Source organism: Scyliorhinus torazame, chromosome 6, assembly GCF_047496885.1.
Source record: "Scyliorhinus torazame isolate Kashiwa2021f chromosome 6, sScyTor2.1, whole genome shotgun sequence".
NCBI lineage: Eukaryota > Metazoa > Chordata > Chondrichthyes > Carcharhiniformes > Scyliorhinidae > Scyliorhinus > Scyliorhinus torazame.
The window spans coordinates 282,142,580-282,170,411 of record NC_092712.1 but is presented as its reverse complement, the minus strand read 5'-3'; the positions used below and the strand labels follow the sequence as shown (position 1 = coordinate 282,170,411).

Genomic DNA, 27,832 nt, shown 5'->3' with positions numbered 1-27,832 from the left:
CTGCCAGGTCCCGCCATGCGTGGGGCGAGTAATTCATGCCGGCGGGACTGGCCAAAAACTGGACGGTCTCTTGGCCCATCGGGGCACGGAGAATCGCCGGGGGGGCCGCTGTCTGGTGGGAGTCCCACTGCCGCCCGGAAAACGGCGGGGGGTCGGAGAATCCCGGCCCTAGTGTTTACAAATGGGAGTACTGAGTTAAAAGCAAAGTAGTAAAGTTGAACAGAAACAAATCATTACTTTTGAGGCCATACTTTCAGAAAAAATGTAAGGTTTTGAAGAGGATACAGAAATAATCGACTACGGTGATTTCAGGAATGAGAGGTTTCAGTTTTTGAATATAAATAAGGATAAAATATTTCCATTGGTCATTGAGTTGGTATCAGAGCATTAATTTATGATCATCAACAAAAGGTAGAAAAGACATAATAGGATTTTTTTTTGTAGAGGGTCATTAGGATATGGAATACTTCAATTAATGAAGAGGTGGAAATGGAATCTATAACAGCTGTTAAGAAGAAATAGGATAAATATTTTAAGAAATTAAAACTTTTAATTGGTATCATAATAAGGCAGAGCAATGGGACTAGCTGGATAGCCTTTTCAGAGGGCTAATACCACCTTCAACACCATAATCCCAGCCAAGCTCACATTAAAACTCCAAAATTTAGGACTTGGCTCCTCCTTCTGCAACTGGGTCTTCGACTTCCTGACCCATAGACCACAACCATTAAGGATAAACAACAACACCTCCTCCATGATAGTCCTCAATACAGCGGTCCTGCAAGGCTGCGTTCTCAGCTCCCTATTATACCCACTTTACAACAACTATGGCAAAATTTTCTCCAACTCCATCGACAAGTTTATTGATGACACGACCGTAATGAGTCGGATCTCAAACAACGATGAGTTAGAGTGTAGGAGGGAGATAGAGAACCTAGCAGCATGGCGTAATGACAACAATTACTTCCTCAATGTCAGTAAAACTAAGGATCTGGTCATTGACTTCAGGAAGCAAAGTATTGCACACACCCCTGTCTGCATCAATGGTACCGAGGTAAATATAAATGCCAGGATTCCTTGAGCTGTATCTGTCATGATATTTTAATTATCAATGTAGATGGACCTCTAAGACTCTCTCGACCTCTACATTTTCTTACTTTTCACAATTTACAAAGTACTCTGATCCAAAGTGGATGGCCTTGGTCACTTGTTTACATTTAAATCCATTCACTACATTTTTGTCCATTTACTTAATATACCAATATCTCTTTGTAGTTTTACATTCAATCTTTACTGCAGCCAATACCACTTACCTTTGTGGCATCAGCAAATTTGGATATGTAGCTCATTAACCCAACATCTAAGTCATTAGCAAATATGGTGAATCATTGAGTTCCCAATATATGTGATCCCCAAGCCGGGGGATCATCCTTGGTTCAATGAAGAATGCAGGAGGGCATGCCAAGGGCAGAACCAGGCATACATAAAAATGAGTTAACAAACTGGTGAAGCTACAACCCAGGACTACTTGCCTACCAAACAGTGGAAGCAGCTTGTGATAGACAGAGCTAGGTAATCACACGACCAACGGATCAGATCATGCCACATCCAGTCATGAGTGGTGGTGGACAATTAACCAAGTGGAAAGGAGGCTCCACAAATATCCCACATCCTGAATGAAGAGGGAGCCAAGAAAGTCAGCACAAAAGACAAGGCTGAAGCACTTGCATCAATTTTCAGCCAGAAGTGCCAAGTCTCAGCCTCCTTCTGGGGTGCCCAGCATCACAGCTGCCAGACGTCAGCCGATTCGTTTCACTGCACATGATCCCAAGAAATGGCTGAAGGCACTGTATATTACAAAGGCTATGAGCCCTGACAACATTCCAGAACCCTTGTATCCAAGAACAAGTTGCACCCTCAGCCAAGTAGTTCAAGTACAGCTACAACACTTTCATCTACTGGAACTGTGGAAAGCTGTCCAGGTATGTCCTGTCCACAAAAAGCAGGACAAATAATGAATGGCTTAGATAGGGTGGATGTAGGGAAGTTGTTTCCATTAGCAGGGGAGACTAGGACCCGGGGGCACAGCCTTAGAATAAAAGGGAGTCACTTTAGAACAGAGATGAGGAGAAATTTCTTCAGCCAGAGAGTGGTGGGTCTGTGGAATTCATTGCCACAGAGGGCGGTGGAGGCCGGGACGTTGAGTGTCTTTAAGACAGAAGTTGATAAATTCTTGATTTCTCGAGGAATTAAGGGCTATGGAGAGAGAGCAGGTAAATGGAGTTGAAATCAGCCATGATTGAATGGTGGAGTGGACTCGATGGGCCGAATGGCCTTACTTCCGCTCCTATGTCTTATGGTCAAAATCCAATCCGGCCAATTACCGCCCGATCAATCTACTCTCAAACATCAGCAAAGTGACTGAAAGTGTTCTTGTCAGTGCTATCAAGCAACACTTTCTCAGCTCCATAGATGGTTATATTATCCGGGGGTTCATCATTAATCCTGAACTTTGTTTCCTTGTGATTATACCCCTGATTTTGTATTATGGACTTTTATCCTGACTAGGATGTATGGTATATGGGGCCTTTGTCGCCTCTTATCCTGTATATTGCAAAATTCATGCTGAGTTGGTTGTGTGACCTGACAATTGTGCAGTATTTATCTAGTTTTTTTAATGTGCTATAATCCTTGCTTTACATTGAAGGAGTACAATTTTCAAGTACCCTCCCCTTTATTTGTAGACGAGTGGCCCACAGCAGGGTGAAGGGTAGATGGTTTGGATAGAGGCAGTTGGTATAGTCATATAACTCCTCATTGTGGGTGAGGAAAACACTTGTTATAACTAAAAGAGAAAATGCTGGAAAATCTCAGCAGGTCTGGCAGCATCTGTAGGGAGAGAAAAGAACTAATGTTTTGAGTTCAGGTGACCCTTTGTCAAAGCTCTTGTTATAACTATTAGTATTATGTTTTTCTTTTGTGCTTTTGTTATTTTAGGATTATGGAATCCTTGCTTGCCTCCTATGAAGGCACAGGTAGATCATGTATCCTGGAAAAGACTGGGTTCCTTTCTTTTTTTTGTGGTTGGCACCTCTGAGGGGAAATATGATCTGGTGCATGCCCATATGGTCAGTTAATCCATGAATATCTAGCCTTTCTTGGGCTGGTCTTCTATATTTACTTGGCTGCACGAGTAGTGACTTGATTGAGTAGGTTAAGGCAGTAGTAACTGTGTTTACCTGGGTCATGTTGGGTGATGGAGTAGGTCACCCTCCCCTGAGATGTCTCTTTTGCGGTCTACTGGACTGCTCTCTTGCGATTTGGTTCCCCTGGTGAGGTAGTATCCTGTTGACTGCAGGCCCTGAGTGTGAGTGTGAGTACTTCAGTTCAGCATTGTCAAGAGTTTTTTTTTATTTATAGGTTAGGCGGGATGGGGGTGTAGGGCACCCCTCTCCAAGTGGTCTTATATAGGGACTTCCAGACTGTCCCTTCTTTTGCGGCTTGGGCTCCCGTGGGTGGGGGGGGGGGGGGGGGGGGAGGGGGAGAGGAGTGAGGTCTGTTGTGCAGCGAGCCTTGGCATGGTTTACGTTTCCTTGGTTTACTGGCTCCTGTAGTGATCTGTATATCTGCTGGTATGTAAGGGGTTAACATCTGATCGATAGTGCTAGACAACCACTAGATGGCAGCACTAGATCTATGTATATAAACTACACTCAGTGGAGATTCCCACCTCTTTGTATCAGGGGTGACTAGTGAACAGAGTGTTAGAGATATAGCTTAGTTGGCATGTGTAGTTAAAAATTATATATAATTATTCTTACTTACTTAATCATTAGTTATAGTTGTAGAAGAGTGAACGGGCTCATAGATCTTTATATTCGTTATTCAATAAATGTTATTTGCTTAATTGAGGACAGATAGTTTTACTGAACTACAACCATCAGACCATTCTGGAAGTAAGCAAAAGAGTAACGAGATATTACTCTCACGTACTATAACATGGTACCAGGCTATGGCTTCAAAAAAACTAACTAGATAGGTTAAAGAAGTTCAAGAAAGAAGAAATTAGTAGCAGCTATTCAACTGGGGAAGCGTTGCAGCAAACGGATCCTTTGCAGAAAACCACCTCGATGGACCACACACAAGCTCCATGTCACCTCAAGATTACTGGTATTTTAAACTCTAATTGGAAACTGTTTAAGCAACAATTTCAAATCTTCTTAGAAGCTGATTTAACTAGTGCAATTGATGCTAGAAAAATTACATTGCTTCTATCAATGGCAGGACAGCATGCAATTGAAATATATAATTCATTTCAACACTCTGAAGATCAGGACAAAGCCAAATTCAAAGTAATATTAAGTAAATTTGATGACCACTGCAAGATATAAACAAATGAAATATTTGAACGTTTCATATTCAACAAAAGATTGCAGAAAACAGGGGAATCATTTACAAGCTTTGTCGCAGGTTTGAAACTCCTAGCTTAATCTTGTAACTTTGCTGCACTGCATGACTCGTTAATCCATGATCAAATCCGTGAAAAAGGCACGAAAATCCACCACGAGGTTGAGTTTGTAAAAATGGTGTCGCAATCGATGAAGAAGCACGTTTCAGACGGCAGCCACCTTGCGCGCGCACTCGAACCCTGCATATGCGCACTTCGTCAGAAAATGCGAGACGGAAGAGAACCCGTCAGCGCATGCATGGAAGCGTGTCATGCGTCAAAACGTAAACGTCATGACGTGTTATAGATGTGGAACCGCCCATTTAAAGAGGAAATGTCCAGCTCATGGAAAACAATGTTCTAAGTGTGGAAAATTCAATCATTATGCATCGCAGTGTAGATCTTCACTCCAATTCCAAACTCCTAACAAAAATACATGAACATCAACTTTTGGAGTGTGAATTCAACAGAGAAAGATATCGAAAATAGTTTTTCGTCAGACAATGACAATTTTTCACTCGAAAATACATTTTTCGTGGGAATCATAGAAAGATGTGAGGAACCTGAAGGAAAGCCAAGCAATCCGCAGCAAGTCAACACCAACAATGAATGGAATTCTGGCAGCACGGTGGCGCAGTGGGTTAGGTCGAGGTCCCAGGTTTGATCCCGGCTCTGGGTCACTATCCTTGTGGAGTTTGCACATTCTCCCCATGTTTGCGTGGGTTTCACCCCCACAACACAAAGATGTGCAGGGTAGGTGGATTGGCCACACTAAATTGACCCTTAATTGGAAAAAATGAATTGGTATTTTAAATTTATTTTTAAAAAATGAATGGAATTCTGTCGTTCAAGTTAACAACTGTCCTATAATGTGTAAACTTGACACAGGAGCTTCAGCAAATCTACTGTCAAGACTGAATCTCAGTAAGATTCCAGAAGAACCTGAGATACTCCAGCGGCATGTAGACGGAAGGACTATAATGGCAACCTGATCTTTTCAATAGGATCATGCCATTTGCAAGTCTCCAACAAACAAATCAAGAAACTATTAAGATTTAAAATCGTAAACAATGATAAATCTTCACTTTTAGGTGCACAAACATGCAAAGACTTGCAGCTTGCACAATGAATATACACAGCAACTCAATTTACACCAAGTTTGGATGAAGAAATCCAACACATCTGAAATCAGTATCCTAATATATTCAGAGGCATGGGAACATTACCGTTGCAGGATAAAATTTTACTCAGGAAGGATGCAAAGCCAGTTATTCATCCGCCTAGAAGAATCCTGCTCCTTTGAGAGAAAGGTTAAAACAAGAACTTTACCAACTTCAAACCCAAGGTATTATATCTCGAGTCACACAACCGACTGGCTGGGTCAGCTCATTGGTTTGCATAAAAGATACGTCCGGTGATCTTCACAGCTGCATTGATCCAAGAGATCTCAATAAGAATATAAGAAGGGAACACTATCCCATACCTAAGCACGAAGAAATCACAAGTGAGATGGCAAATGCACACATCTTCCCGAAATTAGACACGTCGCAGGGATTTTCGCAAATTCAACTCAATGACTCAAGCAGACTACTATGTACTTTTAACACGCCCTTTGGACGATTTTGCTTCAACCGTATGCCGTTTGGTATCATATCAGCATCTGAGATATTCCACAGGATCATGGAGCAAATGACAGAAGGAGCTGAAGGGGTGAGGGTGTACGTTGACGACATCATCAATTAGTCCACAACCAGGGAAGAACACATCATTGTTTAAAACAAGTATTCAAACGCATCAACAAGTTTGGACTCAAACTCAATCAAGCAAAGTGTACATCTGCACAGTCTTCACTGAAATCTTTGGAGATACCATTTCTCATCAAGGTGTCAGACCTGATGATAGTAAAACAGCAGTAATTTGGAACATGAAAATTCCAGAAGGCAAGAAAGCTGTTCTTAGATTTTTGGGATTCGTCAATTTTCTTGGCAAGTTTATCTCCAACTTGTCAGCAAGAAACAGCATTGCGAAATTTAATCAGAAAATCTACTACCTTTGAGTGGACGCTGAGCCATCAGAACGAATGGACAGATCTAAAAACACAACTTATGACTGCACCAATATTCGCTTTCTTCGATCTGAAAATAGCAACCAAAATATCCACTGATGCAAGTCAAGATAGGATAGGCGCAGTTCTCTTACAAGATGAACATTCTGATTAGATGAAATGAAATGAAATGAAATTAATGAAATGAAATGAAAATCGCTTATTGTCACAAGTAGGCTTCAAATGAAGTTACTGTGAAAAGCCCCTAGTCGCCACATTCTGGCGCCTGTTCGGGGAGGCTGTTACGGGAATTGAACCGTGCTGCTGGCCTGCCTTGGTCTGCTTCCAAAGCCAGATTCCTGTAGCATATGCTTCAAGAACAATGACAGCAAAGGAATGCAAATACGCACAAATTGAGAAGGAATGTCTAGGTCTATTGACAGGAATACTCAATTTCCATGATTATGTCTATGGACTTCCAACCTTCACAGTTGAGATGGATCACAGCCCGTTGGTCCACATCATTGACAAAGATCTAAACGATATGATATCCAGACTTCCGTGAATAATGATGAAATTACGAAGGTATGATTTCAACTAATTTACACAACTAGGAAAGAGCTAATAATTGCAGACACTTTATCATGTTCCATTGCAACAGATAGCACACCAATGGAATTTATACAGGATTTAGAAGCTCATGCGCAACTCTGTGCGGAGAACCTTCCTGCATCAGACAAAAATCTGCAATTAATCAAGTCAGAAACAAAAAATGACGCTACACTTCAGAGGGTCATGCAGCATCTATAACATGGATGTCCTCAATACCGTAACATACAATCTGATTTGGCAATAGTTGATGGTCTACTACTGAGACTTAACCAAATTGTCATTCCACAAAGTCTTTGTTCCGAAATTCTAGGAAAAATTCACGAGGGACACCTCGGTATCGAAAAACGAAAAAGAAGAGCACGACAGGCTGTCTACTGGCCTGGAATAAACAGGGCGATCACTGACATGATTATCACCTGCGAAACCTGTCAAAGACACCAACCTGCGCAATGCAAGGAGATCCTTCAACAGCACAAACTGATCACATCTCCTTGGACCAAAGTAGGGATCGATTAATTCAATTCAACTGGTCGAGACTACATCTTAATAATGGATTATTATTGACTTCCGGGTGCGGCGATGACCAGCTGAGTCGCACGTTTCGGCAGCTCCCTGTGAAACGGACTTTTGGGCTCTTGATAGGAGCCCCAACGGCAATTTTGACGGCTAAAAACACTGTGCGGTAAACCAGAAGGGAATCCCCCCTGGATACGGATGGAAAAAGGAGGAGAAAGTGGCCAGATTGCAGTGGATCCTTTAGAACAGCGGCAAGGAAGGCAAGCAAAAACCAAGATGGCGTCGGAAGGTGGCAGTTTAACATGGGGCCCTGAACAACAAGAGTTCTTGAAATGCTGTGTGGAAGAGATCAAAAAGGAAATGAAGAAAGAGCTGTTGGCCCCGATACTACAGGCGATCGAAGGGCTAAAGGAGGAACAAAAGACCCAGGAGCGGGAGCTTCGGGTCGTGAAGGCAAAGGCAGCCGAGAATGAGGACGATATACAGGGCCTGGTGGTGAAGACGGAGACGCAGGAGGCACATCAGAAACGATGTGTGGAAAGGTTGGAGGCACTGGAAAACAACGCAAGGAGGAACAACCTGAGGATTCTTGGTCTTCCTGAAGGTGTGGAGGGAGCGGACGTCGGGGCATATATGAGCACGATGCTGCACTCGTTAATGGGAGCGGAGGCCCCGGCGGGTCCGTTGGAGGTGGAGGGAGCATACCGAGTGATGGCGCGAGGACCGAGAGCAGGAGAAATTCCCAGAGCCATAGTGGTGAGATTCCTCCGTTTTAAGGATAGACAAATGGTCCTTAGATGGGCGAAGAAAACTCGGAGCAGTAAATGGGAGAACGCGGTGATCCGCGTTTATCAAGACTGGAGTGCGGAGGTGGCGAGAAGGAGGGCGAGCTTTAATCGGGCCAAGGCGGTGCTTCATAAAAAGAAGATAAAATTTGGAATGCTGCAACCGGCAAGACTGTGGGTCACATATCGAGGGAGGCACCACTACTTTGAGACAGCGGATGAAGCGTGGACTTTTATTGTGGAAGAAAAACTGGAATGAGCGGGTTATTAAAAAGAACGTTCGAACAAAGTGGTGGGGCGAATGTGGGGGGCAAAGAGGGGTTTTATGTACTAATCCTGCGATGTGGTAACTTTTCTCTCTCCCACAGGTGGTGATGGGGGGAGGAGGGGAGGTGGAGGAGATGGGGCGTTGGCCATTGGGGGCGGGGCCAAGGGAGAAGCGCGGGCTTGGTTCCCGCGCTATGATAATCATGGCGGGAATAGAGAAGCAGGAAGGAGGGGGCGTCGCACGGTGCGAGCCGAGGTCACGGGGGGAAGCCGAGGTCAGCCAGAGTTTGCTGACTTCTGGGAGCAACATGGGGGGAGTAATTACGCTAGCGGGGGATCTAGCGGGGGGGGTGGGAGGGGGGAATTACTGGGTTGCTGCTGCTGGGGAGAGGGGGGAGCTGGTATGGGAGAGGATGGGCGGGGGGGCACCGCCTGGGGGAGATACAGCTGCGTGGGAACCGGGTGAGGAGCTGGATAAAGGTGATGGCTAATCGACAAGGGGGGGGGGGGTTAGGAAGCCCCCCAACGCGGCTGATCACGTGGAACGTGAGAGGGCTGAACGGGCCGATAAAGAGGGCACGGGTACTCGCACACCTTAAGAAACTTAAGGCAGATGTGGTTATGTTACAGGAAACGCACCTGAAACTGATAGACCAGGTTAGGCTACGCAAAGGATGGGTGGGGCAGGTGTTCCATTCGGGGCTAGATGCGAAAAACAGGGGGGTGGCTATATTAGTGGGGAAGCGGGTAATGTTCGAGGCAAAGACTATAGTGGCGGATAACGGGGGCAGATACGTGATGGTGAGTGGCAAACTACAGGGGAGACGGTGGTTTTGGTAAACGTATATGCCCCGAACTGGGATGATGCCAATTTTATGAGGCGGATGCTAGGACGCATTCCGGACCTAGAGATGGGAAAGCTGATAATGGGGGGAGATTTTAATACAGTGTTGGAACCAGGGCTGGATAGGTCGAAGTCCAGGACTGGAAGGAGGCCGGCAGCAGCCAAGGTACTGAAAGATTTTATGGAGCAGATGGGAGGTGTAGACCCGTGGAGATTTAGCAGACCTAGGAGTAAGGAGTTCTCGTTTTTCTCCTATGTCCATAAAGTCTACTCGCGAATAGACTTTTTTGTGCTGGGTAGGGCATTGATCCCGAAGGCGAGGGGAACGGAGTATACGGCTATAGCCATTTCGGATCACGCTCCACACTGGGTGGACTTGGAGATGGGGAGGAAACAGGAGGGCGCCCACCCTGGAGAATGGACATGGGACTAATGGCAGATGAGGGGGTGTGTCTAAGGGTGAGGGGGTGCATTGAAAAGTACTTGGAACTCAATGATAATGGGGAGGTCCAGGTGGGAGTGGTCTGGGAGGCGTTGAAGGCGGTGGTTAGAGGGGAGCTGATATCAATAAGGGCACATAAAGGGAAGCAGGAGAGTAAGGAACGGGAGCGGTTGCTGCAAGAACTTTTGAGGGTGGACAGACAATATGCGGAAGCACCGGAGGAGGGACTGTACAGGGAAAGGCAAAGGCTACATGTAGAATTTGACTTGCTGACTACAGGCACTGCAGAGGCACAATGGAGGAAGGCACAGTGTGTACAGTACGAATATGGGGAGAAGGCGAGCAGGTTGCTGGCACACCAATTGAGGAAAAGGGGAGCAGCGAGGGAAATAGGGGGAGTGAGGGATGAGGAAGGAGAGATGGAGCGGGGAGCGGAGAGAGTGAATGGAGTGTTCAAGACATTTTATAAAAAATTATATGAAGCTCAACCCCCGGATGGGAGGGAGAGAATGATGGGCTTCTTGGATCGGCTGGAATTTCCCAAGGTGGAAGAGCAGGAAAGGGTGGGTCTGGGAGCACAGATCGAGGTAGAAGAAGTGGTGAAAGGAATTAGGAGCATGCAGGCGGGAAAGGCCCCGGGACCGGATGGATTCCCAGTCGAATTCTATAGAAAATATGTGGACTTGCTCGCCCCGGTACTGACGAGGACCTTTAATGAGGCAAAGGAAAGGGGACAACTGCCCCCGACTATGTCTGAAGCAACGATATCGCTTCTCTTAAAGAAGGAAAAGGACCCGCTACAATGCGGGTCCTATAGACCTATTTCCCTCCTAAATGTAGATGCCAAGGTCCTGGCCAAGGTAATGGCAATGAGAATAGAGGAATGTGTCCCGGGGGTGTTCCACGAGGACCAAACTGGGTTTGTGAAGGGGAGACAGCTGAACACGAATATACGGAGGTTGTTAGGGGTAATGATGATGGCCCCACCAGAGGGAGAAACGGAGATAGTAGTGGCGATGGATGCCGAGAAAGAATTTGATAGAGTGGAGTGGGATTATTTGTGGGAGGTGTTGAGGAGATTTGGTTTTGGAGAGGGGTGTGTTAGATGGGTGCAGCTGTTGTATAGGGCCCCAGTGGCGAGCGTGGTCACGAATGGACGGGGATCTGCATATTTTCGGCTCCATAGAGGGACAAGGCAGGGATGCCCTCTGTCCCCATTATTGTTTGCACTGGCGATTGAGCCCCTGGCGATAGCGTTGAGGGGTTCCAAGAAGTGGAGGGGAGTACTTAGGGGAGGAGAAGAACACCGGGTATCTTTGTATGCGGACGATTTGCTACTATACGTGGCGGACCCGGCGGAGGGGATGCCAGAAATAATGCGGATACTTGGGGAGTTTGGGGATTTTTCAGGGTATAAATTGAACATGGGGAAAAGTGAGTTGTTTGTGGTGCATCCAGGGGAGCAGAGTAGAGAAATAGAGGACCTACCGTTGAGGAAGGTAACAAGGGACTTTCGTTACCTGGGGATCCAGATAGCTAAGAATTGGGGCACATTGCATAGGTTAAATTTAACGCAGTTGGTGGAACAGATGGAGGAGGATTTCAAGAGATGGGATATGGTATCCCTGTCACTGGCAGGGAGGGTGCAGGCGGTTAAGATGGTGGTCCTCCCGAGATTCCTCTTTGTGTTTCAGTGCCTCCCGGTGGTGATCACGAAGGCCTTTTTTAAAAGGATTGAAAAGAGCATCATGGGTTTTGTGTGGGCCGGGAAGACCCCGAGAGTGAGGAAGGGATTCTTACAGCGTAGCAGGGATGGGGGGGGCTGGCACTACCGAGCTTAAGTGAGTATTATTGGGCCGCTAATATTTCAATGGTGAGTAAGTGGATGGGAGAGGAGGAGGGAGCGGCGTGGAAGAGATTAGAGAGGGCGTCCTGTAGGGGGGCTAGCCTACAGGCTATGGTGACAGCCTCATTGCCGTTCTCACCGAGGAACTACACCACAAGCCCGGTGGTGGTGGCTACACTGAAGATATGGGGACAGTGGAGACGGCATAGGGGAAAGACTGGAGCCTTGGGGGGGGTCCCCGATAAGAAACAATCATAGGTTTGCCCCGGGGGGAATGGATGGGGGATATGGAATGTGGCAAAGAGCAGGAATAACGCAACTGAAAGATCTGTTTGTGGATGGGAAGTTCGCGAGTCTGGGAGCGCTGACCGAGAAATATGGGTTGCCCCAAGGGAATGCATTCAGGTATATGCAACTGAGGGCTTTTGCGAGGCAACAGGTGAGGGAATTCCCGCAGCTCCCGACACAAGAGGTGCAGGACAGAGTGATCTCAAAGACATGGGTGGGGGATGGTAAGGTGTCAGATATATATAGGGAAATGAGGGACGAAGGGGAGACTATGGTAGATGAACTAAAAGGGAAATGGGAAGAAGAGCTGGGGGAGGAGATCGAGGAGGGGCTGTGGGCAGATGCCCTAAGCAGGGTAAACTCGTCGTCCTCATGTGCCAGGCTAAGCCTGATTCAGTTTAAGGTATTACACAGGGCACATATGACTGGAGCACGGCTCGGTAAATTTTTTGGGGTGGAGGATAGGTGTGCGAGGTGCTCGAGAAGCCCAGCGAATCATACCCATATGTTTTGGTCATGCCCGGCACTACAGGGGTTTTGGATGGGGCTGACAAAGGTGCTTTCAAAAGTAGTAGGAGTCCGGGTCGAACCAAGCTGGGGGTTGGCTATATTTGGGGTTGCACAAGAGCCGGGAGTGCAGGAGGCGAGAGAGGCCGATGTTTTGGCCTTTGCGTCCCTAGTAGCCCGGCGCAGGGTATTGCTAATGTGGAAAGAAGCCAAGCCCCCGGGGGTGGAGACCTGGATAAATGACATGGCGGGGTTTATAAAGCTAGAGCGGATTAAGTTCGTCCTAAGGGGGTCGGCTCAAGGATTCACCAGGCAGTGGCAACCGTTCGTCGAATACCTCGCAGAAAGATCGACGGAATGGGAAAAAGAAGGCAGCAGCAGCAGCCCAGGATCGGGGTGGGGGGGGGGGGGGGGGGGGGGGGTGGGGGGGGGAACCAGAAGGACTCTCAGGGTTGTTAATATATACTGTATAGTATGTATAGGTCGTTGCTACAGATAATTATATATTGGACTGTTAAATTATATTTTTGGAGAGTGTTACCTGTGACAAGGCAGTTGCCAATTAGGGCTAGTTTTCATTTTTGTTATTTATTATTTATTCATTTTTTGTTTATAAAATAGGTCATTGTTATTTGTGTTGTTACAATGTTGTGTAAAGGATGCACAATGTACTGTGTTGGCTGACCAAAAATTTTCAATAAAATATTTAATAAAAAAAAAATAATGGATTATTATTCTAACTACCCAGAAGTTATCAAACCTCCAGACCTGACATCAAATTCACTAATTAAAGCTTGTAAAGAAACATTCTCAAGGCATGGAATACAGGACACAGTAATGTCGGACAATGGTCCATGTTTTGCAAGTTCGGAATGGTCAGAATTCTCAAAGAAATATAACTTCAAGCATGTGACATCCAGTCCTCACTACCCTCAGTCCAATGACAAGGTAGAGAAGGGTGTTCACATAATTAAACAGTTGATTAGTAAAGCAGATATCCATCTTGCTTTCATTGACTCTTCTTGGACATCCTCTCAATCCAGCACTGTAACCTTTGATTAATCCATACTCCCACCCCTCCTCCATTATTTCCTTCCCTATCTTTCCTGAACACTTTGGATAAAGGAATGTTTAATACCCAATTCAGTCCTTTTTAAAGTCAGTGCCAGAAGTTTATGCTCACCCCGCTCCCTCCATCCGGACATGTTCTGAGGTCCGGGGTCGTGTAAAATAGCATGGACAGGATTCCCTCTGGGATCCCAGATGTAGTTTTAGGGTGAGATGGACAGGGTTTCAGATGGGAAGCCCGCCCATGCCACTTAAGGGCCACTGAAGGGCCTATTCCTGCCCAAATTCAAATCCAGCCTCAATTTCAAGCTGGCAGGCGCATGATGACTGAGAGTGAGAAACAGAAAAAGTTCTCACCTTCAATCTCAGGGTTGGCGCTATCTCCATCAGAAGGCCCCTTCATTCTGGGGTCACCCTCCCGTCATGGACTGGAGACCTCTGACCCTCCCTCCCACACATCCCAGCCTATCCCCCGACAGGGCACACACATGACCGGGACAAGGATGAGCCGGGTTTTTTTGGGGTGAGGACAGGTGTGTTAGGTGCTCAGGGAGCCCAGCAAACCACACCCCTTGTTATCCTCAAGGGCATCCCCTCCCCGGGATTCCTGGTACTTACCAGCACTGTGGTTCGAGGGACTTAAGGCACGATACTACCCCCACGATACGCCCAGCCCACCTCCTGCTATTCCCAGAGAAAAGCGGGAGAGTTCCTAAACGGCGTTTGTGCCGGGTGTCGAACGGAGCACGATGCTCAGCCTGCAGCACTTGATGCGATCTGATTCATGCCCTCACTGGGCGTGAAGAATCTGATAATATTAAATGAACTTTTTTTTTTTAATAAATAATTTTTATTGAAGTTTTCACAAAATATCAACAACAAAATGTAAAAGGAACCCAAAAGAATTAAATACAGAACAAAATAAAACAACCCCGTGCCCCCCTCCCCTCGACATAAATAATAAATTAACACCCCAAATTAACACATAGCAAACATAGCTATTATATACACCCCCTCAGATCCCCCAGTATATACAAACAAAAAAAAATAGAACCCCACCCCCCCCGCCGCCTGTTGCTGCTGCTGCTGACCATTATCTACTGTTCTGCCAGGATGTCCAAGAATGGCTTCCACCGCCTGAAAAACCCTTGCATCGATCCCCTTAAGGCAAATTTCACCCTCTCCAATTTGATAAACCCCGCCATATCGTTGATCCAGGATTCCACGCTTGGGTGCCTCGCATCCTTCCACTGAAGGAGAATCCTTCGCCGGGCTACCAGGGACGCAAATGCCAGAATACCGGCCTCTTTCACCTCCTGCACTCCCGGCTCCCCTGCAACCCCAAATATTGCGAGCCCCCAGCCCGGCTTGACCCTGGATCCTACCACCCTCGACACCATCCTTGCTACGCCCTTCTAAAACTCCTCCAGCGCTGGGCATGCCCAGAAAATATGGGTGTGGTTTGCTGGGCTCCCTGAGCACCTAACATACCTGTCCTCACCCCAAAAAAAACGGCTCATCCTTGTCCCGGTCATGTGTGCCCTGTGCAGCACCTTAAACTGTATGAGGCTGAGCCTCGCGCACGAAGAGGAAGAGTTCACCCTCCCAAGGGCATCTGCCCACGTCTCCTCCTCGATCTCCTCCCCCAACTCCTCCTCCCACTTACCTTTCAGCTCCTTCACCGAGGCCTCCTCCTCCTCCTGCATCACCTGGTATGTTGCCGAGATCTTCCCTTCTCCAACCCACCCCCCCGAGAGTACCCTGTCCTGTACCGTGCGTAGTGGCAGCAGCAGGAATTCCACCACTTTCCGCCTGGCAAACGCCCTTACCTGTAGATACCTAAAGGCATTTCCCAGGGGGAGCCCGTACTTCTCCTCCAGCTCACCCAGGCTCGCGAACTTCCCATCCACAAACAGGTCCCCCAACCTTCTTATCCCTGCCCTGTGCCACCCCAAAAATCCTCCATCTATTCTCCCTGGGACAAACCGGTGGTTCCCCCGTATTGGGGTCCACACCGAGGCCCCCACTTCCCCCCTGTGCCGCCTCCATTGCCCCCAGATTTTGAGGATAGTTGCCACCACCGGGCTTGTGGTATACCTCATTGGAGGGAGCGGCAGCGGCGCCGTTGCCAGCGCCTTCAGACTCGTACCCTCACAAGACGCCGTCTCCAGCCTCCTCCATGCAGCCCCCTCCATCACCCACTTGCGCACCATCGCCACATTAACGGCCCAGTAGTACCCACAGAGGTTGGGCAGCACCAGCCCCCCCCCCCCACCATCCCTACTCCGCTCCAGGAACACCCTTCTCACTGTCGGAGTCCCTCGCGCCCACACAAACCTCGTTATACTCCTGTTGACCCGCCTAGAAAAGGCCTTCGGGATAAGAATGAGGAGGCACTGGAACAGGAACAAAAGCCTTGGGAGCACCGTCATCTTGACTGACTGCAGCCTACCCGCCAGGGACAGCGGACCCCTGGACCCCCAAATACCTGAAGCTCCTCTGCCCTTTTTAGTGGGAGCTCGCCAATCCCCCTCTCCTGGTCCCCTGGGTGAACCACGAACAACTCGCTCTTGCCCATGTTGAGTTTGTACCCTGAGAAATCCCTGAACTCCCTGAGGATCCTCATTACCTCCAGCATTCCCCCCACCAGGTCCGCCACATATAGCGGCAAGTCGTCCGCATAAAGAGACACCCTATGCTCCTCCCCACCCCACACCAACCCCCTCCAGTTCCTCGACTCCCTCAGTGCCATAGCCAGGGGTTCAATCGCCAGCGCGAAGAGCAGGGGGGACAGGGGACACCCCTGCCTCGTCCCTCGATGCAACTGAAAGCACTCAGACCTCCTCTTCTTCGTGGCCACACTCGATCAGTGCCCAGGACATCGTCGAGGGCAAAGCCCCCCTCCCTTGCCTCATTGAAGGTCCTAACCAGCAACGGGCCCAACAGGTCCACATATTTTTTGTAGAATTCGACCGGAAAACCGTCCGGCCCCGGTGCCTTCCCCGCCTGCATGCTCCCTATCCCTTTGGCCAGCTCCTCCAGCCCAATCGGGGCCCCTAATCCCGCCACCAGTCCCTTTTCCACCTTCGGGAACCTCAATTGGTCCAGAAAGCGGCCCATCCCTCCCTCCTCCAGTGAGGGCTCGGACCGATACAGTTCCTCATAGAAGTCCTTGAAGACCCAATTGATGCCAACCCCACTCCGCACCACACTCCCTCCCCTATCCTTAACTCCCCCGATCTCCCTAGCTGCGTCCCGCTTCCGAAGCTGATGCGCCAGCATCCGGCTTGCCTTTTCCCCATATTCATAAACCGCCCCCTGGGCCTTCCTCCACTGCGCCTCCCCCTTCCTGGTGGTCAACAGTTCGAATTCGGAGTGGAGGCTACGCCTCTCCCTCAACAGTCCCTCCTCCGGCACCTCCGCGTACCTCCTGTCTACCCTCACCATCTCCCCCACCAGCCTCTCCCTCTCCCTCTGCTCTCTCCTCTCCTTCTGGGCCCTAATGGAGATCAGCTCTCCCCTAACCTCCGCCTTCAGCGCCTCCCAGACCATCCCCACTCGGACCTCCCCGTTATCGTTGGCCTCCAGGTATCTCTCTATGCTTCCTCGGACCCGCTCACTCACCTTCTCGTCCGCCAACAGCCCCACCTCCAAGCGCTGGTCCCTCTCCTCCCCCAGCTCTAGGTCTACCCAATGCGGGGCGTGATCCGAAATGGCTATCGCCGAGTACTCGGTATCCTCTACTCTCGCTATTAGCGCCCTGCTCATAATAAAAAAGTCAATCCGGGAATAGGCCTTATGAACGTGCGAGAAGAATGAAAATTCCCGAGCCCCCGGCCTTGCAAATCTCCAAGGGTCCACCCCTCCCATCTGGTCCATAAACCCCCTCAGCACTTTAGCCGCCGCCGGCTTCCTACCCTATCGAAGGCTTTCTCAGCGTCCATTGCCACCACAATCTCCGCCTCCCCCTCCCTTGCCGGCATAACGTTCAAAAGCCTCCGTTCAACTGTCTCCCCTTCACAAACCCCGTCTGGTCTTCATGGATGATCTGCGGCACACAATCCTCAATCCTCGTGGCTAAGACCTTCACCAGCACCTTGGCATCTACATTTAGCAAGGAAATCGGTCTGTAAGACCCACATTGCAGGGGATCCTTGTCCCGCTTCAGGATCAAGGAGATCAGTGCCCGGGACATCGTCGGGGGTAAAGCCCCCCCCCTCCCTTGCCTCATTAAAGGTCCTAACTAACAGCGGGCCCAACAGGTCCATATATTTTTTATAGAACTCGACCGGGAAACCCTTCCCCGCCTGCATGCTTCCTATCCCTTTGATCAGCTCCTCCAGCCCAATCGGGGTCTCCAGTTCCGCCACCAGTCCCTCTTCCACCTTTGGAAACCTCAATTGGTCCAGGAAACGGCCCATCCCTCCCTCCTCCCGTGGGGGCTCGGATCGGTACAATTCCTCGTAGAAGTCCCTGAAGACCCCATTGATGCCAACCCCACTCCGCACCACGCTCCCTCCCCTGTCCTTAACTCCCCCGATCTCCCGAGCTGCATCCCGCATCCGAAGCTGATGTTCCAGCATCCGGCTTGCCTTTTCCCCATACTCGTAGACCGCCCCCTGGGCCTTCCTCCATTGCACCTCCGCCTTCCTGGTGGTCACCAGGTCGAATTTGGCCTGGAGGCTGCGCCTCTTCCTCAACAATCCTTCCTCAGGCTCTTCCGCATACCTCCTGTCTACCCTCACCATCTCCCCCACCAGCCTCTCCCTCTCCCCCTCTCCCTCCGCTCCTTGTGGGCCCTAATGGAGATCAGCTCTCCCCTCACCACCGCCTTCAGTGCCTCCCATACCATCCCCACTCGGACCTCCCCGTTGTCGTTGGTCTCCAAGTACCTCTCTATATTTCCTCGGACCCGCTCGCTCATCTCCTTGTACGCGAACAGCCCCACCTCCAAGCGCCACAGCGGGTGCTGGTCCCTCTCCTCCCCCATCTCCAAGTCCACCCAATGCGGGGCGTGGTCCGAAATGGCTATTGCCGAATACTCAGTATCCTCTACTCTCGCTATCAGCACCCTACTCAAAATGACAAAGTCGATTTGAGAATAAGCCTTATGGACATGTGAGAAGAATGAAAATTCCCTAGCCCCCGGCCTTGCAAATCTCCAAGGGTCCACCCCTTCCATTTGGTCCACAAATCCCCTCAACACTCTAGCCACCGTCGGCTTCCTACCCGTCCTAGACCTGGAGCGATCCAGTGCCGGATCCAACACCGTGTTAAAGTCCCGTCCCCCCCATTATCAGGCCCCCCACTTCCAAGTCCGGGATCCGACCCAACATGCGCCGCATAAAACCCGCTTCATCCCAGTTCAGGACGTACACGTTGACAAGCACCACCCTCTCCCCTTGCAGCTTACCACTTACCATTACATACCTACCGACATTGTCTGTCACAATGCTCGACGCCTCGAACGACACCCTCTTTCCCACCAAGCTCGCCACTCCCTGATTTTTGGCATCCAGCCCAGAATGAAACGCCTGACCTACCCACCCCTTCCTCAATCTTACCTGGTCTGCCACCTTAGGTGTGTCTCCTGGAGCATGACCACATCCGCCTTCAGCCCCTTCAGGTGCGCGAACACCAGGGCCCGCTTAACCTGCCTGTTCAGTCCCCTTACGTTCCAGATTATCAGCCGGATCAGGGGGCTACCCGCCCCCCTCCCCCACCGACTAGCCATAACCCCTCCTCGGCCAGCCACGCGCCCGCACCCCACGCCCAGCCCGTTCCCCACGGCGGAAGACCCGCATCCCAACCCTCTCTACTCGCTCCAGCTCCCCCTTGACCATACCAGCATCAACCCGGTTCCGCCCCACCCCCCACCAGCTAGGACCCCTCCTAGCTACTTTGCTCCCCTCATTGCACTCCCACAAGTCAGCTGACTCAGGCTGACCCTGGCCACTCCCGTCTTTCCTCGACTCCTCCCATTGTGTGACTTCCCCTCCTCCTCCATTACCCATCAGCAGGCTCTCCGCCTCCCCCTTCCATCTCAAGCGCGGGAAACGACCCGCACTTCCCCGCCCCGGCCCCGCCCCCTCCAGCCTTTCCATCTGTCCTTGACAGTGCGCAAATTAGGTGGGGTTACGGGGATAAGACGGGAGCGAGGGCATGGGCTAGGTGCTCTTTCAGAGGGTTGGTGCAGACTCGATGGGCCGAATTTTCCACCAAAAAAAGATAGATGGGTAACCTTGTCAATTGCCGTTAAGAGCAGAATAACTAATCCACTATAATGTCATGTACCTGAAGGTGTATTTATTAAATGTACTTTTTCACACAACCGCCTGAAATAAAGCATTAATTTTAATACATTTATCCAAATATTAGATTTTAATATTTTTTCCAACCAAAGTAGGCCAAGAATGGTTCTGAACTTTCATATCGCTCACAATTTAAAACTCATATACTTACTCCTTATTCTTGGAAGACGGTGGCGCATGTACAAACCATTCTGGTTGCGAGCAGGGAGCTGGGGGTGACTTCCTTGGAGGAGGGGAATGATGCTTCAGCAAATCTAGACATTTGTAAGAATACGAAATACTTTTAATTTGTTTAAAAGCAAAACAATTCATTAAAAGATGACAACACTACTTAATATCAGAAATGTTTTGACAACAAACTGGAATCTAGATTGTGGAAATAGGCATATTTGATCATCTGGGCACAATGATTACAGGAAAATCAGCTGGACAGAACTATACATTTGTAAAGAAACATTCTGAATTTTTCATCCATTTAATTCAGGGAACGCTGATTAAGTAGGTTTCTTCCCTGCTCGATGTTTCTCTTTTTGCTATCCAGTATTCCATCCTGGTCCAAGCCGAGGTACAACAGAATTTTATTTTTCAGTTCTTAAAATGACACTGGAACACATCCGGCACCAAGTTTCTCCTTGCCAGGAGGAAATCTGGGACTTTCTCTTGAAAGAAACACGGTCGCCAGGACAGAGACCTTCTAATCCTCAATTGTTGGTAGAGCCAGCACTGCTGGTCCGGTCTGCCCACGCCCACGCAAAAGGGATGCTGGACATGGGCCAGAATAAGTGGCACCAGCTGATTGGCTTCCTTGCTGGGCTCTTGAAGGAGTGAAGGGACACAGACACCTCTGCTCCTTCCAAGCACCAAGTGGTGATGGCAGCACTATATTTCTGACATGAAGATGACCATAGCCAGCCTCAACATCAACATTCACATGGTCTGGGATCTGATCTACCATTCCCAGAGGTCTGTCGAACACCTTCCTGTCTCTTGACCAGGAGAAGGCGTTCAACAGGATGGATCATGAATACTTAGTCAGCATCCTGCGGGCATACAGGTTTGGGACGCACTTTGTCGCCCGGATCCACAGAATTAGAATTCCTACTGTGCAGATGGAGGCCATAGGACCCATCGGGTCTGCACCAACCCTTTGAAAGAGCACCCTACCTCGATCCACTCGGCACCCTATCCCATAACCCCACCTAACCTGAACATCTTTGGACACTAAGGGGCAATTGCGCATGGCTAATCCACCTAACCTGCACTTCTTTGGACTGTGGGAAGAAACTGGAGCACCTGGAGGAAACCTACGCAGACACAGGGAAAGTGCAAACTCCACACAGTCACCCAAGGCTGGAATTAAACCCAGGTCCCTGGCACTTTGAGGTAGCAATGCTAACCACTGTGCCGCCGTGTTGCCCTCGACTTCCTTATGCTGCCACAGAGAGTCTCATTAAGGTTAACGTGTCCCTGGCAGCGCGTTTCGTTTTGAGAGAGGAGTGTGTCAGGGCTGTCACTTGTCTGGCCAAATGTATTCTAACTGCGTGGAGCCTTTTCCTCTCCTTTTGCAGAGAAGGTTGTTGGGATTGGTTCTGCATCGTCCAGGCATCAAGGTGGTCCTTTCGGCATGCTCCTCATGCTCACGGACTCTGCTGGCGTGCGGAGGATGCGCGTCTGCCAGGCTGTGTACTCTGCCAGGATTAACTGGGCCAAGTGATCTGAACTCCTGGTCGGACTATGGCAGATGGATTTCCTCTCAGAGGAACTCAGGCCTTTCCTGTGGAGCAGCACCAGCATCCTCTGCTTGGGAGCCCATCTTTGCCCGGCTGAGAAATCCTGGCCAGCGAATTGTCAGGAGCTGGAGGCCAAGGTCAACACTCGCCTGAGACAGGACTGCTCCGGGTGCTGTCTTACAAGGGCCGAGTTCTGGTCACAAACCAGCTGATTGGCTCCATGTTGTGGCACCGTCTGGTCACTTTAAACCCTTCCCTGACTTGGTTAGAAAAATTCAGAAAATGTTCTTCTGGGACAAAAGACTGCACTGGATCACTGCTGAGGTCCTGAGTCTCCCTCTTAAGGAGGGCAGTCAGGCAGTGGTGTGTCTTTGCGCCCAGGTGGAGTCCTTCCGCATTCAGATCCTGCAGCAATACCTCTAAGTCGTGCCTCCTCCTAGACAGTGTGCCCTAGTCATGTATTTTTTCCGCAAGGTGCACGGCCCGAATTTTGACGCGCTGCTCCTGTTCATAGACCTGAGAGGTCTTCAGAACTCCTTGAAGGCATTGCCATCTTTTACGAGGACCTTCCGAAAGTCTGGAACATGGTCGCCTCATGTCGTAGCTCTCCCCCGCCTGGACTTCTGCCTGTCGTCAGAAGTCTCTCCTCAGGAATCCGCACCTCCACCAATACCATTTCCGCTGGGGTGACCAGGATTGGGGACATGCTGAGTGGTGGAGGAATGGGAGGATGATATCCCGCGAGTTAACACATGGCGCGGCGGTGAATGTCCAATCCAGGGCCAATGCCGTCCATGATCTCAAAACAGTTGTGCTTTGACCCAGTGGCACTTATGGTATCAAGGAGGCAGTGGACTCCCATCTGAGCGTACCCCTGCTCGTGCGGAATGTCACCCCCTTCGAGAGACGGGGCCCCACAGTCCTCGCCACCTCATGGAAATGCACTCCGTGCCCTTTTGCACTGCAGGGAGGGATTTCCTCTATGCACTGCTTCACCCTTCAAATTCTTGCCCTCGTCATAGCACACCTTGTCACTGCCGGTGGTGGAGGCCCCTCTGGGGGTCCCTGTACAGAGCGGTCCTCCTCCATAAACCCGGGATGGACAGTGTTGCACGCAGCTGACTCATACAACCGCAGACTGCATCGGTTCACCAAGTCCCAAGATGCCTGCCTTTTTTGCGGACTTGTGGAATCCGTGGACCGTGTCACAGACTGTTGTCATAAACTGCAACTCTTTTTCAGATTTTTTGAAAACCTCTTATTGCAATTTTGTTTGCACTTTAGCCCATGCTCCTGATCTACAGGCACCCGTTGCAGAGGCAGACAGGGAAAGAAGAGGACCTCCTCGTCATTAACTTGCTGTTAACAGGGTCCAGGCAAGGAATGATCAAGGGTGTTGTCCGAGCCGCGATCGGGACTCCATTGTGGTTTGTTTTGTTTAAGGCAGTATCCTTTAAGGGGCTGCCCCTTTTAATTTGTCACTCAGTTTGTTTAATTTAGTTTAATTATTTTATGCAAAGTAGTTGGAGCCAGAGATGCAATTAAAGCATCACAAAGGTTTGGGCTAATGGACTTTTATTTTATATTAAGAGGGCTCCCTGATGAGTAAATAATTAGAAACTGGATTCTCCGTTCCGTTTTTAAAAAATAAATTTAGAGTACCCATTTGTTTTCCAATTAAGGGGCAATTTAGCATGGCCAATCCACCTACCCTGCACATCTTTTTTGGGGGATTGTGGGGGTGCACAGTCTCAGGGGACGGGATTCTCTGACCCTCCTTGCCAGGATTGCGCCCGGCGCGGGGGCGGAGAATAGCCGTTCATGCCGGAAATCCGGTGCGACAACGCTTCTGCGAATCTCCGCGGACCTGCCAGTCCCGCACGCGCGGTCAACGCGGCGCCGGTCGGGGGCCGTTGGAACAGGCTCCGGCGGCGATCCTCCGCGGTCAACCAGCCGAAATCCCGCCGGCGTGGTTTACATGTGGTACCATCGGGCGGGAGCTGGGACCCGCGGCCGCGGTGGCAGTCCTGGTGGCGGGGAGTTCTGACTCCAGGGGCGGGCCTCAGTGGTGGCCAGGCCCGCGATCGGGGACCATCGATCGGCAGGCCATCGCGATCTGGGAGGGACCTATCTTCCTCTGCGCGGGCCCGCTGTGTGGCTCCGCCATGTCGGCAGCGCCCGTGCCGAGGTGGGCTGCCATGCGCATTCACGGACCCGCTTGCGGCCGCCGTGCACATGCGCTGTCTGGCTAGCAGGGCCCCGCCAGAAGCCAGAGCTGCGCGTCGCCGCCGGGGCTCTGCTAGCCCCCTGGAAAACAGAGAATCACCCCGGACCTTCGAGGAAAAAGTCCAGAGTGATTCTCGCACGTTTTCTGGCGGGCATGGGCATTTAGTCCCGAGAAGGGAGAACCCCGCACAGGGAGAACGTGCAAACTCCATATGAGCAGTAAACCAGAAATCGAACCCGGGTCCTCGTCGCCGTTAGGCAGCAGTGCTAACCACTGCGCTATCATGCCGTCCAGGATTCTCCACTCTTGAGACTAAGTGTTGATGCCGGGGCAGGATTCGTGGACTTCGATGACAGCAAGACTGGCACCACACCTGGACCGATTCAGTGACTGTCAAGGGCTTGCACTAGCGCCACATGGAACACAATCGATTCTAATGAGAAATGGAGCCAGTTTCACGATTGACACTCAGAGGGCTGACAAGCTGCAGCTGCATACACACACTGCATCCCCCACACACACCATCCCAGCCAACAACATGTCAGCAAGGGGAGCTGCACGACACATGCTGAGTTGGAGACCCACCTGGATGCCGTGGAGGAGAGGTGGGCCACCCTGTACCCCAGCGTGGGAAGGAGGCTGCCAGCCGCCACCATTCGCCATGTCAGGGTGCATGTGGCAGAGGCTGGCGGAACCACCAGTAAAACCATCCGGACCGGCCTGCAGGAAGAAACTGCACGACCTCCTCAGAGTGGCCAAGGTGAGTAGGCAGCACTGTGCCCCTGCACCAACCCCTGTTTCACACACCCGTAACCTCCCCTCCCACCAGAAGGGTGACCAAACCACCACCCTGCACCACAGGCCGGCACCCATACAGGCTGCCATGACCGGTTGCCCTGGCCACTGAGGCCACCAGCTACCCACCCCTTGGGCTGCATGCATCGGAATGTCTAACGCTGTCATTTTCTGTTTCACCCCCCCCCCCCCCCCCCCCCCCCCGCCAGGAGAAGGCCGCACATAACTGCCGAGAGGGGGAAAAAAACTGGAGGGAGACCGCCCCCCCCCCCGCACCATCCTCACCCCGGACCCTCCCCACACCTCATCACCACACCACCCTACTACTAATAATAATTGTCACAGTAAGCTTACATTAACGCTGCAATGAAGTTCCTGTGCAAATCCCGTAGTCTCCACACTCCGGCGCCTGTTTGGGTACGCAGAGGGAGAATTCAGAATGTCCAATTCACCTAACAGCACATCTTTCAGGATTTGTGGGAGGAAACTAGAGCACCCGGAGGAAACCCACACAGACACGGGGAGAACATGCAGACTCCGCACAGACAGTGACCCAAGCCGGGAATTGAACCTGGGACCCTGGTGCTATGAAGCAACGGTGCTAACCACTGTGCTGCCGTGCTGCCCTGCTCACCCCTACCCTCCCTCCACCCAATACCCACACCACCCTCACCTCACCCCCACATCACACCTAACCACCCTCACCACCACTACACGCCACCCCCCCCCCCCCCCCCCGGCCGGCGCAGAAGGGGCTTGGCGCCACGCCAACCGGCGCCGAAGGGCCTCCACCGGCCAGCGCGAGTTGGCGCATGCACGAGAGCGCCAGCGTTTGCTGGCATCATCCCAGCACAACGCAGGGAGGTGTGTTGGGTGTTCTGGATCACATACAGGTCACCTACACTTGAAATAGTGCAACACTATTTTATTTAATCATTAACTGTTTAAACTTACTTAGACTGTGGGTTAATACGATACTCGCTTTAACTAAAGACCTTTGCCTTGTCCTAACCAGTCGATGCACTCAGCACATGGTGAATGTCTGTGTTGCAGGCTGTGAGCTCTGTCCTCCTAGCTAGCTGCAACTCGAATGAGCGGGAACTCTGATGCCCCCTGTCTTTATAGTGCATGTGCTCTAACTGGTGATTGGCTGTGGTGTTGTGTGTGTTGATTGGTCCCACTGTGTGTCCATTAGTGTGTGTCTGCACCATGATATACTGGTGTATATTATGACATCCCCCTTTTATAAAAGAATTTACCTGCGTGGCAATAAATAGTGTATGGTGAATGTTCCTGACTACGTTGTGCGAAATATTTACAGGACTATGCACACAAAAACTAAGCTATTTACATGGGAAGGTGCCTGGTGCAGAAAAACAGTGTGTCACAACAATGACGAGATGAACACTATATACAAACCACTTGAACGATTAAACGGAAGAACAGAACAAATCAGAAAGTCCATAAGTCCACAAAGTTCACAAATTAAGTCTCTGAGGTGGGCGACGAATTCTGGTTGACCGCCTCAAGGGTGGGTTGGGAGCCGTCGGCTGAGGAGCGGGCAGGACTGTGTCAGAGTGAGGAGGATGCAGAGTGACAGGACTCTCTGCATAGTCCAGGTCAGGGTCAACAGGAGGGCATGGCAATGGTGGAGGATCACGTAGCGACCGCGGATCGAGACGAAGGGCACGTTGATTGCGGCGCAGAATGGAGCCATCCGGTAGACGAAACAGGAATGAGTGGGGAGCCACCTGCCGAAGAACCACAGCGGTTGCAGACCAGCCACCATCCGGAAGATGGATGCGGACGTTGTCATCTGGAGCCAGAGCAGGGAGATCAGCTGCACGGGAGTCATGAGCCGCCTTGTGCTGTGCACAAGACAGTTGCATTCGTTGAAGGACCGGAACGTGGTCGAGGTCTGGGACATGAATGGACGGCACCGTCGTCTCAGGGTGCGACCCATGAGCAGCTGGGCTGGCCACAGGCCAGTGGACATTGGTGCTGAGCAATAGGCCAGCAGGATGAGGTAGAAATCGGACCCAGCATTGGCAGCCTTGCAGAGGAGCCGTTTGACTATGTGGACGCCCTTCTCCGCTTTGCCGTTGGATTGGGGGTACAGCGGACTGGATGTCACATGCACAAAGTTGTACCTCCTGGCAAAGTTGGACCATTCCTGGCTTGCGAAGCAGGGGCCATTGTCCGACATCACAGTGAGTGGGATGCCGTGACGAGCACAGGAGTCCTTACAGGCATGGATGACTGCAGATGATATGATGTTGTGTAAACGTACCACCTCCGGGTAGTTTCAAAAAGAGTCTACAATCAGGACATAGTCCCTGCCCAGCGCGTGGAAAAGGTCGATGCCGATCTTGGACCATGGTGACGTGACCAACTCATGGGGCTGTAGGGTCTCACGTGGTTGGGCCGTCTGGAAGCGCTGACAAGTGGGGCAGTTGAGCACTGTGTTGGCGATGTCGTCATTGATGCCGGGCCAGTACACTGCCTCTAGGGCCCGTTGGCGGGATTTCTCCACGCCAAGATGGCCCTCGTGTAGCTGTTCCAATACGAGCTGGCGCATGCTGTGCGGGATGACAATGCGGTCCAGTTTCAGGAGAGCACCATCGACACCGCCAGATCATATCTGATGTTGTAGAACTGCAGGCATTGGCCCTTGAGCCACCCGTCTGTTAGGTGGCGCACGACACGCTGTAGCAAAGGGTCAGCCGCTGTCTCGCGGCGAATTTGGACGAGGCGTTCTTCCGTGGCAGGTAGATTGGAGGCCACGAAGGTCACTTGGGCGTCAACCTGGCAGACGAATCCCGCTGGGTCACACGGAGTGTTGACTGTCCTGGGGAGAGCGTCGGCGATGATTAGGTCTTTGCCCGGTGTGTATACCAGCTGGAAGTCGTATCACCGGAGCTTGAGCAGAATACGCTGGAGGCGAGGCGTCATGTCGTTCAAGTCTTTCTGTATTATATTGACCAGCGGGCGATGGTCGGTCTCGACGGTGAATTGGGGAAGGCCGTACACATAATCATGAAATTTGACGACACCGATCAAAAGGCCCAGGCACTCCTTTTCTATCTGCGCGTAGTGCTGTTCT

The 27,832-nt window shown here is 50.6% G+C and overlaps 1 protein-coding gene across 7 annotated transcripts in view; it reads right to left on the bottom strand.

The window, feature by feature from the left end:
• The window catches only part of LOC140425469 (uncharacterized protein C7orf57-like), a 279,645-nt gene that overhangs the window by 89,838 nt on the left and 161,975 nt on the right, over positions 1-27,832 (bottom strand). For 6 of the 7 annotated variants that reach the window (XM_072509769.1, XM_072509775.1, XM_072509770.1 and 3 more), the window contains 2 exons: positions 20,129-20,231; positions 1-168 (listed from right to left, as the gene is read on the bottom strand). In XM_072509769.1, coding sequence (XP_072365870.1) covers positions 1-168; positions 20,129-20,231 — 271 coding nt within the window. The remainder of the gene's footprint in view (positions 169-20,128; positions 20,232-27,832) is intronic. The other variant, XM_072509774.1, reaches the window with a different exon arrangement.